Genomic DNA, 14512 nt, shown 5'->3' with positions numbered 1-14512 from the left:
GGAGTTGCACAAAAGAAGAAATCCCCCAGAGGTTGGCTTCTCTGCTAATGCTCTGCTTTGATTTGTCAGTTTTAACAGACTGGACCTTCCTCGCTACAGAACCTACTATGAGCTTCGAGAAAAACTGCGATTAGCCATCGAAAATACGCAAGGTTTTGAGGGAGTGGATTAACACAGAGACAACACATGTATATCTCAGTAAAGCAGTTCCGTAGAGTTGCTTCCGGATCTCTCGCCGGAAAACACAAATTACCATGTTTTGGTCGTAGTCATATGGAAATGATGCGGAATGCAACGAAAAATTTTTAGTAGTGATGTCCATTTTATTATAGTGTGGCCAATGGCTGGCGAAACTTGAAATCAGTAAAAATACAGGCTTAATTCACAGCCGCGATAAATATTTAAAGGAACTAGTCCGAGCTTAGTAGATAAAAGAATCTAACCGATGGAAAGCGTTGGAAAGCAAGTAACGGCAGCAAGCGCGAGAAAAATCACGTGAATCATGTAGCAATTTGTCTTTGCGACTAGTTGGTAAATATTTAGGATTTTCACTTTGATATGGTTTTGCGTGGGCTATAGTAAGGTTTAAGGTTTTTATTGCACTTAAAACACAGGAACAATAAATTAATTATAGTCCAGAAAATGTATGGATGCAGTCCAGTAAGAATCAAACGGCTTTGGCTTTGAAAGGTTTATGCAATGAATATTGTTTTAGCTGAACTGAATTTTGTACCCAGATGAACAAAAAGGATTTTGTTCTTTTTCTTTGAACTTCTAGACAATGTTGAAAGAAACAGTTTGAGGGACAAATTTTGAATTTGTAAATAGCTTTTATGAGACACTTTTTTGCAGGGACGAAGTGAAAATGTTGTCAGGCCTTCTCTCGTAAACCTGAGGCTTACATATGGTAGAGTTGATTTAAATAGATTATGATTGGACGTAGTTTATCCATAGGAAAGGTTGGCGCTAATTCTAGTTTTTAATCCTCTTGACCTTCGGGTCCCAGACCCTGTCCATTCAAACCTGCGGTGCAGTTTTTCAAAATACCCGAAGAGTTGTTGTTGTTGTATGTCTCTTCTGTTTTGTTTTTTGTTTTTTGTTTTTTTTTTGGTTTTTCGGTTTTTGTTCTATCGATTGGTGGCAGTTTTCGTGCCAACTATCCCAATGTCTTTCTTAAAAGGTTTAGTTTCTAAAGAAACTGTGATGCTTCGTCGTCGAGGACTGGAAACGAATGTTTGGTGATAAAGTAATTTGGCCACCGTAAAGAGATTCGAGTGCCGACCTTTCGGTTGTTTTTCCTTCGTTAGAGCGAAGATGAAGGGTTAATAATCGTAATGTCAGCACTCGTATCTCTTTATGGTAGCCAAATTACCTTATCAAATCTGTTAATGAAACCAAACATTCGAGTGAATAAATAAATACTTGTATCACATTCAATGTGTTTCTTAATTTTGTAAAATTTTCATAAATGCCTTCAGACTTATTAGAAATAAATTTTGAATTTTCACACTGTAGGATTTCATCCACAGACTCAAACGTTAGAACCACCTTGTACATTAAGATAAAGAGTGCCAACAGGAAAGTACCTCTTAGTATCCAGTTAGTTTCATTTCAATGATCACGCTCTAGGATCTCATCCCTAGACACCGAAGCTAGAAGCACCCAAGTACTGCTCATTGACATTCGCTCGAAGGTTGCCTAGTTCCCAGACCTCTCTCTGTACTTTTTTTTTTTTAATTATATTTTATTAGTGTTCGTATTTACAAGAAACAGGTATTAACAGCAGCGAGAAAAAAACTCTCTTACTTTCATCTCGGTCAATCCGCTTCGGATCGGTTACGCCACCGAAATGAATTGATCGTGAGGGCCTGGGAGAAAGCTGTACATGAACGAGGCAAGCTCGAACGATCGTGTCTCAGGATTTTATTTACAGATTCAAATGATATATGGGAGGAATAAAGAAAAGGATCAACGAAGTAAAAGGGTTCATAATAATCTGGATGTTCCATTAAATGTTTAGGGTACTGATCACGGCTTGAAAGTAGATTATCGCTTATCCAGGGTTAACAGTGTCTTGCTTTAACTTGTTTGTTTATATTTATATTGGTTTGAGACTAGGCATTTTCAAAGTAAAGCACAAGTATATTTTACAGCCTGTGTATTCATTTGCTTTTTTTCTCAGCGTTGAGATAAGTTCATGTTTATCCTGGTTAAGCGACACCATGCGTTGAACAAACGACAGTAATTTCCATTGAAATACATGAATGGTAATTTCTTTGGAGAATTAAAAACAATCCAGCGAAATGCTGAAGAGGTTATTTAACAATTATTCCATGAGCGCGCGTTGGATATGAGATGGTAAATAGCCAACGAGGCGCGAAGCGCCGAGTTGGCTATAACTAATCTCATATCCAACAAGCGCGAATGGAATAATTGTTTTATTAAATTCTCCGCGTTTGGACATTGCTGTTGAAGTTTACTGAATTTTAATATTTTAAGAAGAAATTTCTTTCAAATTTAAACGACCGGATGTTGAGGCAACCTCCGACCAAAGCGCGCGAAACCTAATGATCACATGACACGCGCAGCGCTTTGCAAACGGAGTTGAATGAAAAATCGAAAGCGGAGAAAATCGGACACAGTCGGACATCTAAAATTCAAGAAACGTTTAAATGTACGTATTATAACCTTTCTGAGACTAGCATTCAAGTGCTTTTGAAGTTCCAGCTCATCGAGAAGCGTAATAGTTGTGCACATTTGAGCAAATGTTCTGCTGTGTGGTGCCGAGCGAAGGAAGAGATCAGTGCAAGGACGGCTTTTTTCATGCTGAACTGAATTCCTCGCGGACGATTTAAAACACTTTAGGCAAGTCCAAGTGCACGAGGTACAACCTCACTGAGAAAAGCTTCAGTGCAAGTTTTTAAACTTCAAGCTTATTTGAGAAGCGTAAGAGCTGTGCACATTAGTGCAAATGTTTTGCTGAGTGGTGCCGAGTGACGGAAACGAACATTATGGCCGCCGCTCGTACGGATTTCATAGATAAACCATCTGAAGTCCTCGTAAATTCGTAAAAACATAAAGGCAGGCATGAAGCTCTTCCTGAGAAATTTCTTCGATTGGCTTTAACCTCTTACCGCCAGGATTTGCAAGCCATCCTGAAATTTTTGAAGGTAACCGGTTGTTATTGTTGTTGTTATGTGATCTAAAAAATCGTAAAATCTTGCAATTTTGAAGATTTTAAAGGAAACTTCAGAGATACGTACCATTAAATAGTGTCATACCGAACTTTGTGGCTTTTATTGTTGTTATATTGAGATGGCATTGTTTGGTATTTCTTTCTTTTCCTTTTTTTTTTTTCTACATTTTTCCGAAGAAACTTTTGCTTCCCGCCGAAAAAAAAAATTTAGTTTAGCGACACCTGGGGCTTTTGTTTTCCATATAAGGTCAAACTATGGTATATGAGCTGATAACCGAGATTTAGTGAACCAATCAGAACGCTAGAAATGCAATATCCGAGGCTGAGAATTTAATAATATAACATAACTAAAGCAAAGCGCGCGCTCTGATTGGCCAATTCAGCATCTACTATTTGCCCATGGGTGTATGCTGCTGACGTGTATGCAAATGTTTATAAAGCAAATATTTTGACAGAGATTGTTTCCAAAATAATGGCTGACATCCCTTCTGCCAAAAATGCTAAACTGTCCTCTCAGTTGTCGAAGAAGAAACAGAATATCCATCCTTCGACCTATTTGGGAGTATTTTTGCCGAGCCACCTGCAAAGAGATTCGCAAGTTTCAGCGAAAGCCATCTTGACGACCTTATAAGTGAACGACTCTCAAAAAAGACGAAAGAAGTCACAAACTGGTCTCTCTGTCCACATTTGAAGGTAAATAGCAGGCTATTAAAGCTTAGTTGGAACTCATTAATAGGCTTTACGATAAAGACAAAACGACTTATTAAAGAAATTGTTTCTGTTAAGATATGTATAAACCCAATAAAATGCTAATGCGCTGACAATGTTGACGAAATTACATTTTCAATTTGTTGTTTTTACGTCACGATTTTAAAAAACGCTTACTTTGATAACAGATGAAAAAATATTAAAGAGTTAATAAGTTCAATAACAAACCAAATTTTGATAGTCCGTTTCCTTTTGTTTTATATTTAGCATGGTGTGCAGAAAAACAAATTTAAACCCCGCTTGAAGCGATGAAAATAGGTCAGCTGGATCAAAACCTTCCCAGATTTTATGCAGAAGCGAGAACGAAAAAGGGCGAAGATTACAGTAAATCTACCTTGCTGGGATTTCGCCATTCGATAGAAAGATTCCTCAATGCCCCGCCATTTAGAAGAGGCCTACAAATTTCGACTGACCCAAGATTTGCAAGATCAAACCTCATGCTAGATGCGCAAATAAAAAATCTAAAACGGAGCGGCAAAGAAAATGTCTCGCACAAACCTGCTATCGAGGAAGCAGACCTCCAGAAGCTGAAATCAAGTGAAGTGTTGTCCTTGTCGTCACCGCTTTCCTTGCTGAGAAACGTTTGGTTTCATGTCGTCCTGTTTTTCTGCAGAAGGGGCCTTGAAGGGCAAAGAAGCTTGACAACAATCAGCTTCAAGTTCGAAACCGATGCCACTGGAAGAAATTACGCAACCATGAGTCACGATGAATTATCAAAGAATCATCCCGCAGGGCTTAAGGACGTTGAAAGCACGGAAAAAGAAGCCAGAATGTATGAGACCGAAGACCAAGGTGACGGCTACAAGGCCCTCAAATGGTATCTCCAGAAGGTCAATCCAAAGTGTACTGCGTTTTTTCAATATCCCAAGAAAAATAGCACGGCTCTAGATGCCGTTTGGTACGAAGCACGACCGCTTGGAATAAACAGCCTCGCTAAAATGATGAAGACCATCAGCGAAGAAGCACGTTTATCCAAAGTCTACACAAACCATTGTGTAAGAGCCACTGCCATCACTCTCTGGTCCAACGCCGGGATTTCAAACCGTCACATAATGGCCATTTCTGGACACCGCAGTGAGCAGTCTCTGGTAAGCTACAATTCGCGGCCTTCGACCTCACAGCTCCATAACTGTAGCCAAGTCATGTGGAGAGCCTTCAGTTCTCCTTCTGCCAACAATCATAGCCAGCCATCAGAAACTTGTCGGCAATCCACGTCGTTCCAGGCCAAACAAGTGGCAACGAAATCGCTCTTCAGCGAATGCACCATTCAAAATGTGAAAATTGTTGTCAACGGTTCATTCTCTGTTTTCCCAATGTCTCAGTGTTATGTTATAAAACAAATGGTAAACGCCATAGCATGTACTATTGAGTTACGGATGCACTTGGGAGGTTTGCTAAGCACTTAAGAAGCTAGAGTCGCACTCGGCTATCGCCTCGTGCGACTCTTACGCTTCTTTCGTGCTTAGCAACCTCCCGCGTGCACCCATAACTCAGTAGTACATGCTATGGCGTTTACCATTTTTTAAATGTGTTTGGCAGCATACGTTTTGTAGAAAATGACCTACTAGGTATATGGTTGTGGTGAAATTTACATTTTAAAACTCCTAACAATAAATTTTAGAGATAGCTCCTCCCTTGCAAAACAAAAATTGGGTGTTGCATCCTAATTATATTAGTCGTGGAGCTTAGTTTACGAAAGAATGACAGCTTATGTCAGTGTTTCTATGGCTACGTATATTTAACAATTATTCTACGAGCATCTCATATCCAACAAGCGTGAGTGGAATAAATGGGATTTTTTTTTTTTTAAACAATCAAAAAAATATTGCTTGGTATTCCTGATCTCGCTTTACAAGAACAATCAGAAGACAATTTAATGGTCGCTGTTTCTTGGGCATGGTGGAATGGGTCAATATACCATGGCCGCTAAGCCAATTAAATCCCTGGAATTGTATATAATGATTCGGTTTTAAATGATACGGAATAGGGTCTTGTTCGACTGTCAGTATCTGATATTCAACATTTAAAAAGATTTTTATTTTAATTTCTGCAGTTTCAGTTAAGACATCTTGTATTGAAAGCTATATTTGCAACCAAAAAGTTTTCACCAATTCGAGAGTTAAATATTCGCGATACGTTTAAAACCAGCGCGATTTTAAGCAAAGTAAACTTAGCGTTTGTATTGGTTAAATTCATTGCTTTTTGATAACCGTTTGCAGTTTTTCGATAAATTAAATCACTCAGAAAGAAGCTTTTTTCATGTCATTTCGTTACATAAACAACTCCACGCCAGAAATAAAACAAAATCTGAAATCATGCGTTGAGTTAAGGCAAATTAGTTTCCCGGAAGTCCTCGAAACACCTGGCTTTAATACACAGTTGTAAGTTAATAAGTACCGAGTCGCGGGATATGACGTCTTGTGTAACAAGAGAAATCATTTCCGCAAAATGATGATTTCCAGATTGTAGATAAAGATGAAAAAGAAGGTTGAAAATGGATGTTTCTCTGTTGCTGAATTTAAAGAAGATCAGAATTATGGGTCAGGAAAAAACAGGAAAGAAAAAAAGGGCAAAAGTAGTAAATGGCAATTTCCCAAATTACCGGAAAACTTGCTTACATGGTTGAATGTCAAACCTTTTTATCTACTTAAAAATATACCTTGGACTCTTGAAAAATTACACAAACGAAAATATAAACAGAATTAATAAATTTTTTTGTCACTTAAGATTACATAGCCAGTTTGTTCGAAATGTGGTTTCTCTTTTCATATGAATTTAAATATTCGTCTTTGTCAGATCACAATGAACGTAGTAATGGAGTGTTGAATTTTCGCATGTGTTATATTAGAGTAGATGTGTTTCTCTCCTGTTCAAGCGTATTCGATTTATTGACTATGCAATTGAAAAAAAAAAACCCGAGTGGCTTTAAAATACACACATTTAAGTTGTATTTTGACCGTCTCGAAATATTTCCAAAGCCTGTCAATCTCCCTTGTTTTTATTTTCGACGCTAGAATTTTAACAGCTAAAGCAACATTGTCAACATAATTTTGCAACGTGAACATTTAGAATACCCTGTCGGTAAATTACCTGCTTTTTTTTACTTTCGAATGGTAATATCAACATTGTTGGATCAGTCATTCTGGTGTTTTGCTATTGATTCTGATAATTTTTTTGGCAAATTATGGTGGTATTCAAATCCAAGATGGCCGCCGGCTAGAAATAATGGCGCAATTCCCACGTGACTTGGTTTTTCATCGGATTGGTCATTCTGGACGTTCATGGCGTTTTATTCTCGAAAGACTTCAAGGGTAGAAACTGCAACTCAAAATACCCGCAGCAAAGACGATTACCAGTACGACTTTTGTTCCGTTGTAAGGAGATGTTATTTTCATTAAACCGCGTTTACGTAAACCGTCTTTATGTCAGTGTTAGTTTAATTATATAATGGCATAACTGGGGTTGAAACAACCTACCGGGATGAACTCACCGTATAGCGACTGAGTGTGGGTCTTATGTGATACGAGGTATGATTTAAATAAATACATAGCCGGAATGGGAACCGGGTTGGGCTCTAATAAGTTGAAACATCGTACACATTGGGTGCATAAAATACCCTCCCCACTTCCCCGAATAGGACCAATCTCATCCACTTTCTTCTGCGGTATTCAATGAACCCTAAGAGCCAAAGCAAAGAAGTAAGTACTTTTTACATTCACGACAAACAGAGTTTACAGAGCGTACATGAGCCTGGGTATTGAGTGCTATCGGAGTAAGGCAGGCCACCAGCCCGTGGGATACGTAATAGAATAGCCCAATGCAAAAGAAACAAAGAAAGAAATGGGAAAGAATTCCGCAACCTTATGCAGGCAGAACCGTTTAGACACGGCTAAGGCAAAATACAAATTGAAAAAGTAAGAGAGTCCTGACAACTATGATTGCTTACACAGTATGGTACATTACAGCAAATATTCACTTCAAAATACATAAAAAATATTTACATTCTTTGTCACCTCCACTCACAGGAAGTTCCACCCAATGTAAATACGTCTATCTTTAATCAAATATCAGGCACGCCGTACCTCGAAGGACATAAACGTTAATAACGTCAAGCAAGATTTTAAAATAAAAACTAGTGAAATTGGAAAGGAACAATATTTTGCCGTCCTCGTGACAGCATTGTAAAATTCAAATGTCACTGATTTTTGTCGTAAAGACAGCTAAACGTTCCTTACTAATTTCGCTAGTTTTTATTTTAAGCTGTACATGTTCCTCCAAAACTTCTCTAATTTGTTCAAGATATCTTAAATTACATAATGCGAAACGAGTAACCGGCGACTCTAAGACTCCAGACTCTAAGCAGACTACGCAGCTGTACCAAGAGAAAACATTGAAAGCTATATTCCTCTGTAAGTAATCGTATTTATTAAACTTGTTCATTGAACGCAACCAGCTGACACTTCAGATCCGATTACTCACTGAACCTTGCGCTAGCGTCAGGTAATGCTAACCTCGGACCCAGTGAATAATAACTGTATTTTCCGAGGGTGTGCATGGAGCTTAATCCAGGTGTGTGAAAATTAAATATTTTCCTGACGAAGGGGAACCTTAAAAATTCAAAATTAATTGCAAACATGTTAAGGTTAAGACAGACAAACGCCGTTTTACTGAAGAAATTTGAGGGAGGCCGGATGTGTTCATTTCGAACACTAACTGCCCCGATGTATATCGTCAGTAAGTACTGTTAACATCAAAATTCAGCAAAGAGGAAAAGGACAAGACGTTGAAAAGCTGAACGCCAGGAAATTAAAATTGAGGGTTGAAGATGAGTGAGTTTGATAACATCAAACAAAGCAAATACCGTGGCTTCAATATATTTCCCAGGTTTTAAACTGCTATACGGAGCCAAAATTTCGCAAAATATTGCAAAAGAAAGAACAATTAAAACCAAAAATAGCTGAATTCTCAGCGGCCATCAAACGTCTCATTGTTGGTCATGGCTTAAAACTGAGTTGAAAAACTAAGTTTACAGTTTTTAAAAAAATAATGATAACAATAATCAGCAGTGTCAAAAAGCTGAACAAACAGTTCTATTGAAATACATTACAGTAATCTTAACGTCAACAAATTGGTCAAGGATTTCATAAAATACAGCCAATCAGGAATCTATACATTTAAGACGGTTGAAATCATTTATTAACACGATTGACTTTTAAACGTAAACACAGGAAAGTATGATACTACTCAAGGAACATAACATTTACAATCCAACGCGTTTCCGTAGAAGTTTGCTTTTTACTTTATGTTCTTATACCATAAAGCTGAAGTTTGTTTTACAAATTAACCGCAACCGTATGTCATGCTCAGCTGAAGATTTGCAAAGTTTTAATAAAGGTAAGAATTACTGAATTCACATTATTTTATCTAAAGTTTTCTTAAATCTTTAGAAACCAACCGCAGCAATTTTTTTACAGGGAATTAAATGCGTTTTTGTTCTCTCCACCGTGTTGGCAGCCTCAGAGTTGTATTGGTATAATTGCGTAAAATAAAACAGTTTGATCATGATTCTCTTCCTAAATTTGCGAACAGATGACGCAAAGCGTTAATCATCAGTGGTCTCGATTGGATAGCTTTTCATTGCAGCAAAATGTAAAGTTGAAGCCCTTGTATATAGATATTTCTGAGAAGCGAATAATGCAGTGGGTTCCCCTGAAACCTGAAACTTTCAACGCAAATTCGATGTCCATCTATAATTCTTCGTCATTTGGTGCTTTTTAATGGACGGTCTGTCCAGATCATATCGGATTGAACAAGTTATTGTTTGGATCATAATCTGCAGCATTTTCTTTATGTATTCCACTTATCTCTGAGCGAGCCTAACACTGCAGGAAATAAATTAAAGAAGAAAAGAAACGCCACTTCCTTCAATTTCTTCGCACTGTTCGCGAAATCGTTGTCAAAACTCACGTTCAAATATACTTTTATTAAAGAGTTGTCGTAATACGTATCACAATCTTTGACTTGACTTGGGAAAGACCAGATGGTAATTCCCAAAAGTGGTCGCGGTCGCTTACGAGAGGTTTTGATTACACAGTTAAAGTGGCAATTCAAACGAGGTCTCACAATAGTGGTCATAGCTAGAGCTGGTCGCTTACAAGAATGGTCGCAAGGAGAGCTTCGACTGCATTGGAAAAGTATATTTCCCTGACCTTGAAAACAGCCTTGCTCTTTTTTTAGATTATTTGTTCTACATCCGGGACCCGAGTGGTGTATCTTCCATATCTTCCGATCACTAGTGAGGATAGTAATGAGTCATTTTCCGCTTTATCACGGTTTTGTGCTAACAGTCAGTGCAAAATGGCGAGCGATAGATTTATCTACACAATGAAAAGAAAATGACACGGTGGCTTGAAGATATGAATTTTCTTTTATCGCCTTAAAACACTTGAAAATAAAATTCATATCTTCCCGCCGTGTAATATCCTCTATATATTTACTTTTAAACACAAAACTGCTGCAACATTTTTCACTACGATTGTCAGTACTATTAATGTTTTGTTTCTTATTTGCTTTCTTATTTAAATTATAATGATTCGCCTTGCTCTTAACACTTAACAGGTGTCATTTTGTAATAAAAGTTCGGGTCGTCAATTAATTTTTTTTTTTTTATCTGTGTATATAGAGTGTGTATAGGTTAGCTTCAGCTGCAAATATCCATAATGCAAGTCATTGTTCAACCGGCTGCTGTCAATCGAAGTGGAAATTCACCTTATCCAGCATTTGCCTGTCCTTCTTCTAAACGAAGTAAGAGTTTATTTTCTCGAGTCCAAATATTATTTCATCTCGAAAATAGAATCTGGCCAACATTTTAATTTTTACTGCTTAAACACCATAGCATGTCAAATTCGAGATCTGAAGCCCTAGATTTCACCGTGCGGTTGTATCTCAAGGCACCATCAAACCTTTTAGAACCTCTAGACTCTCGAAAACCTTCAAACTCCTATGAGTATGGAAGATTATTTGCAATACTCATTGCCGCAAGGTAGCCAGAGGGAAACTAGATGCACGCTTTTGCCAACGGTATAGTTGAGGATCTGAGAAGAGTCTAAACCAAACTAAAACAATCGCTTCGCAGGGTGGTGAACGCCATGAAATGAATGCACAGTAGTTTTTGAATGGATGCATGCTGAGCTTTTCAATTACGGAACCAAAACGTATAGTCATACAGTCTCATGTGAGTGGATGTTTCACAAAGAGCAGGGAGGGAATGAATAGGTTTCTGAAAGAGTTGTGGTCCTGCGCCGGTAAACACAAGGGGGTGAAGACAAAGGTTTTGTTTCTAACATAACGATAGAAACGTCAGCACTCGAATCTCTTTACGGTGTCCATATTACATTATCAACGCTGTTGATAATCAACTCTCTTGACAGTCCACTTTATTCTGCCCGTACTACAAAACTGCTTTCCTCTTCTGCTCGCATATTTGCTGACAGGCGGTCAGCTATATCTGTGTCACATTTAATATCAGTTTTTCTGTTTAGTACGCCGCTATCGTCGTTAAAACAAAACAAAAAAACAAACGAAAAAAAAAAAAACAAAGATTTATCTCTTCATGTTCAGTCTTTCATAAGTGAATCTGTGAGGTTCCAAAGACTAAATGTAAAACTTTTCTACCTGTTGGCTTTCCTTTTCACCTTCTTTGTTTGTTGTTCTTGTGGTTTTTCTGCCCTTTCTGACCTAATCCTATTTATTGCTATTTGAAAAGAATGTTTATTTTCGAAGTGAGCCCTCTCAATAAGCGTTGTCACCCTCAGGGCAAACTTCACCAACGAGTACAGTCAACTCCCTTTATTGCGAACACCCTCGGGACCGCGAGTTAGTGTCCTTAATAGCGAGAGTCCGTAGTAGCGGGCCATTGATTTCTTTCAGTCAAACGTCTGAAATTTATTTATGCTGGTGATTTAGTTGCTGCCCGTAATATATGGGTGTCTGTAATAGTGAGGTGTCCGCAAGGCGACATTTGACCGTATGTTGAAATAAATAAACGACCTATGTTGATAACACCAAACATTCTAGTGAATCGATAAACGCTTCGTTTGCCGAACTAACTTTTCTTCTTTCGTTTTCTTTTTTCTTCTAATCAGGGTAAAAAACATGGCTGGGAGCAACAATACATCCCATCACCAAGGCGCCGATTTTTCAGCAATTCTCCAAGTTCGCCTGCCTCCTCCCTCACCACAAAACATAGCCTGGAGTGTGTGCCTCGGTTTAGTTGGATTAGTAACACTTGTGGCTAACTCTCTTACTATCGCCACTTTCAGCCAGAAAAGACTTAGAAAACCTCCACACTATCTGCTCATCTCATTGGCTTGTGCAGATATCATGGTTGGCTCAATATCAATCCCAATATATACGTGTGTGATGCTGAAGGCTGTTGAGATTACGATCAAAACAAGAGCGCTAATTTGGTTTTTCGATTTCCTGTCAGCTATGGCGTCCATATATACCTTGGCAGCCGTGTCCTTAGAAAGGCTTTTCGCCATTGGTTGGCCATTGCGTCACCGAGTCACCTCTTCACTCACATACTTCGCTCTCGTTGCAATACCTTGGATTCTGGCAATAACAGTTGCTTCCTTGCCGTTGTTCGATATGTTCCAGCTGTTACCTCAGGGAGCAATGCCGATTGTTCTAACGGCATCATACTGTTTTCCCATTGTGCTCACTACTTTAACTTACATAACCCTTTGGTTTAAACTAAGACAAAGCCGTATCTCTGTAGCTGAACAAAGAAGAGAAAAAGACAAGCGCCTGGCTATCACACTTATCATAGCTACTGTAGTTTTCGTGTTGACGTGGCTACCCTTTCCAATCATACTAAGCATTGTCAACTTCTGCTTTACATGTGTTAGTGTGGATATGCTTAGTTCGCTCTCCTCAGTGAGCAAGTTTTTACATTTAAGTAATTCATTTATGAATTCCTTAATATATATTTTGCGAATCCCTGAATTTCGGGTAGCAATTGGTAACCTTGTGTGCCGCAAGCGTGCTGTAACACGTATCGGTGAAATACCTTTGAATCACGTTTCATCGAATAGCAAATCATCTGAGAAAACATCCATGACTTGCAGCCAAGGTAACGCAGACTTAAATCTCAATACAACTGTTCCCTTACCAGAGGCAGAAGGGTAAACGTGCTGTTTACGACCGCGCGCAACGTAATGGTTTTTTTTGTTGTTGTTGGTATTTGTTAGCATTTAACTAAATTCATTTAACTTTTTCCTGGAATAATGGGTCTACTAAAAGAGTGAATATAACACGGCAAAAGCTGTTAGATATATACTGCTTTCCTATGGTGCTATCGTGCAAGATTGTACACAAATATTAATTCTAAATAAATGTAAATATATGAAACATATATTTTGAGCTGCGCATGAAATTTCAGGCTTGAACGAGATTCGAACCCATGACCTCTGCGATGTCGGGGCAGTGCTCTACCAACTGAGCTATCCAGCCCCCGTGGGAGCTGGTCATATTGTGAGTTCGTAATGTACCCGTGAAGGATGAATCAATAAATGTAAATATATACGTTTTGAAAAAAATCTTTGGGGCAGAAGTTTGATTGTTTTCTATTTTTCTTTCCACGCGCCATCGAATTGCTCTCTTTTTTTGGCTGTGTGACGATCGCGAATGTCCTCTTTAAGAGTAACATTTAATTATAAGGATGACACCAGCTGAAATAATTTACGAAACATGCATAACTTGCAAAAAATTTCGGACGATTTTAATTTCGGACAAAAATAGTGTCCGAAAATAAAACCGTCCAAAATTTTTAAGCGTCCGAAATTTTTACAGTATAGTATAAAACTTTAAAGTACTTTCTGGGCGACGGTATCACATATTCAAAGCCAATGTACATGATATGGCTAGAATTCGGATTAGGCGGCTTTGCTCAGTCGTTTTTTTTTTTATCACTGGAAAGGAAAATATTTGTTTCTTTTATGAAAGACAAAAACATAGATAAATTCCATTTAATTTTGCAATTTATATTTTAATCTTCGACCCTAGCCCAGTTTTATGATACAGTAATTGCATTGCCAGTGCCAGTGGTGCTAATCCTCTTCATCTTCATCATCATCAATCAACACAATTGAAAGGTCCTCTTCATTGTCACGAGCGTGTCGTTCTTCATCTGTAGCTGTCGGTGACCGAGGTGATAGATCAAGAAGCTCATAGTTCTTTTGAATAAGCTCTTTGAGACGAAGAAGCAGAAACTGCTTGATGTCTTCAATTTTAAACGTAGCTCGGAGGACTATCTCAAGCCCTCCCTTTTTAATTGGAGAAAGGCTATACCTCTAATTCATGTTTTTTAATCATAAATTTACTTTAGGCATGTTTCAGCGCATTGCCCGAAATTTTTGTCCGAAAATTGTCCGAAATGAGGGAAAAAGTGTCCGAAAATTAAACGTCCGAATTTTTTTGCAAGTAATGTATACCCTTAGATAAAACTTGACTAAAATAATTTGCCTCCAGTTAGTCATCTTGAATATT

General features: G+C 38.1%; 3 protein-coding genes across 5 annotated transcripts in view; all 3 read left to right on the top strand.

The window, feature by feature from the left end:
* Window positions 1–2152, top strand: part of LOC146488212 (E3 ubiquitin-protein ligase NEDD4-like) — a 30814-nt gene extending 28662 nt beyond the window's left edge. For all 3 annotated transcript variants that reach the window (XM_085122003.1, XM_085121993.1, XM_085121987.1), the window contains exon 28: window positions 70–2152. In XM_085122003.1, coding sequence (XP_084978129.1) covers window positions 70–172 — 103 coding nt within the window. In that variant the 3' untranslated portion in view covers window positions 173–2152. The remainder of the gene's footprint in view (window positions 1–69) is intronic.
* A 2045-nt stretch (window positions 2153–4197) lies between these two features.
* LOC146488211 (uncharacterized) lies at window positions 4198–5370 on the top strand. The gene has a single exon (XM_085120359.1). The coding sequence runs from the start codon at window positions 4213–4215 to the stop codon at window positions 5368–5370; it is 1158 nt and encodes a 385-aa protein (XP_084976485.1). The 5' UTR covers window positions 4198–4212.
* Window positions 5371–10643: 5273 nt separating this feature from the next.
* On the top strand, window positions 10644–13711 carry LOC146488210 (neuropeptide SIFamide receptor-like). Its single transcript, XM_085119996.1, has 2 exons — window positions 10644–10768; window positions 12109–13711. Exon 2 carries the CDS (start codon window positions 12119–12121, stop codon window positions 13151–13153), a length of 1035 nt encoding a protein of 344 aa, XP_084976122.1. The 5' UTR covers window positions 10644–10768; window positions 12109–12118; the 3' UTR covers window positions 13154–13711.
* Window positions 13712–14512: the final 801 nt, after the last annotated feature.

The sequence above is a fragment of the Pavona decussata genome, unplaced genomic scaffold (genome assembly GCF_977016875.1).
Source record: "Pavona decussata unplaced genomic scaffold, jaPavDecu1.1 SCAFFOLD_11, whole genome shotgun sequence".
Lineage (NCBI taxonomy): Eukaryota > Metazoa > Cnidaria > Anthozoa > Scleractinia > Agariciidae > Pavona > Pavona decussata.
Note: the sequence above shows the minus strand (reverse complement) of the source record. Positions and strands in the feature narration are given on the sequence as shown.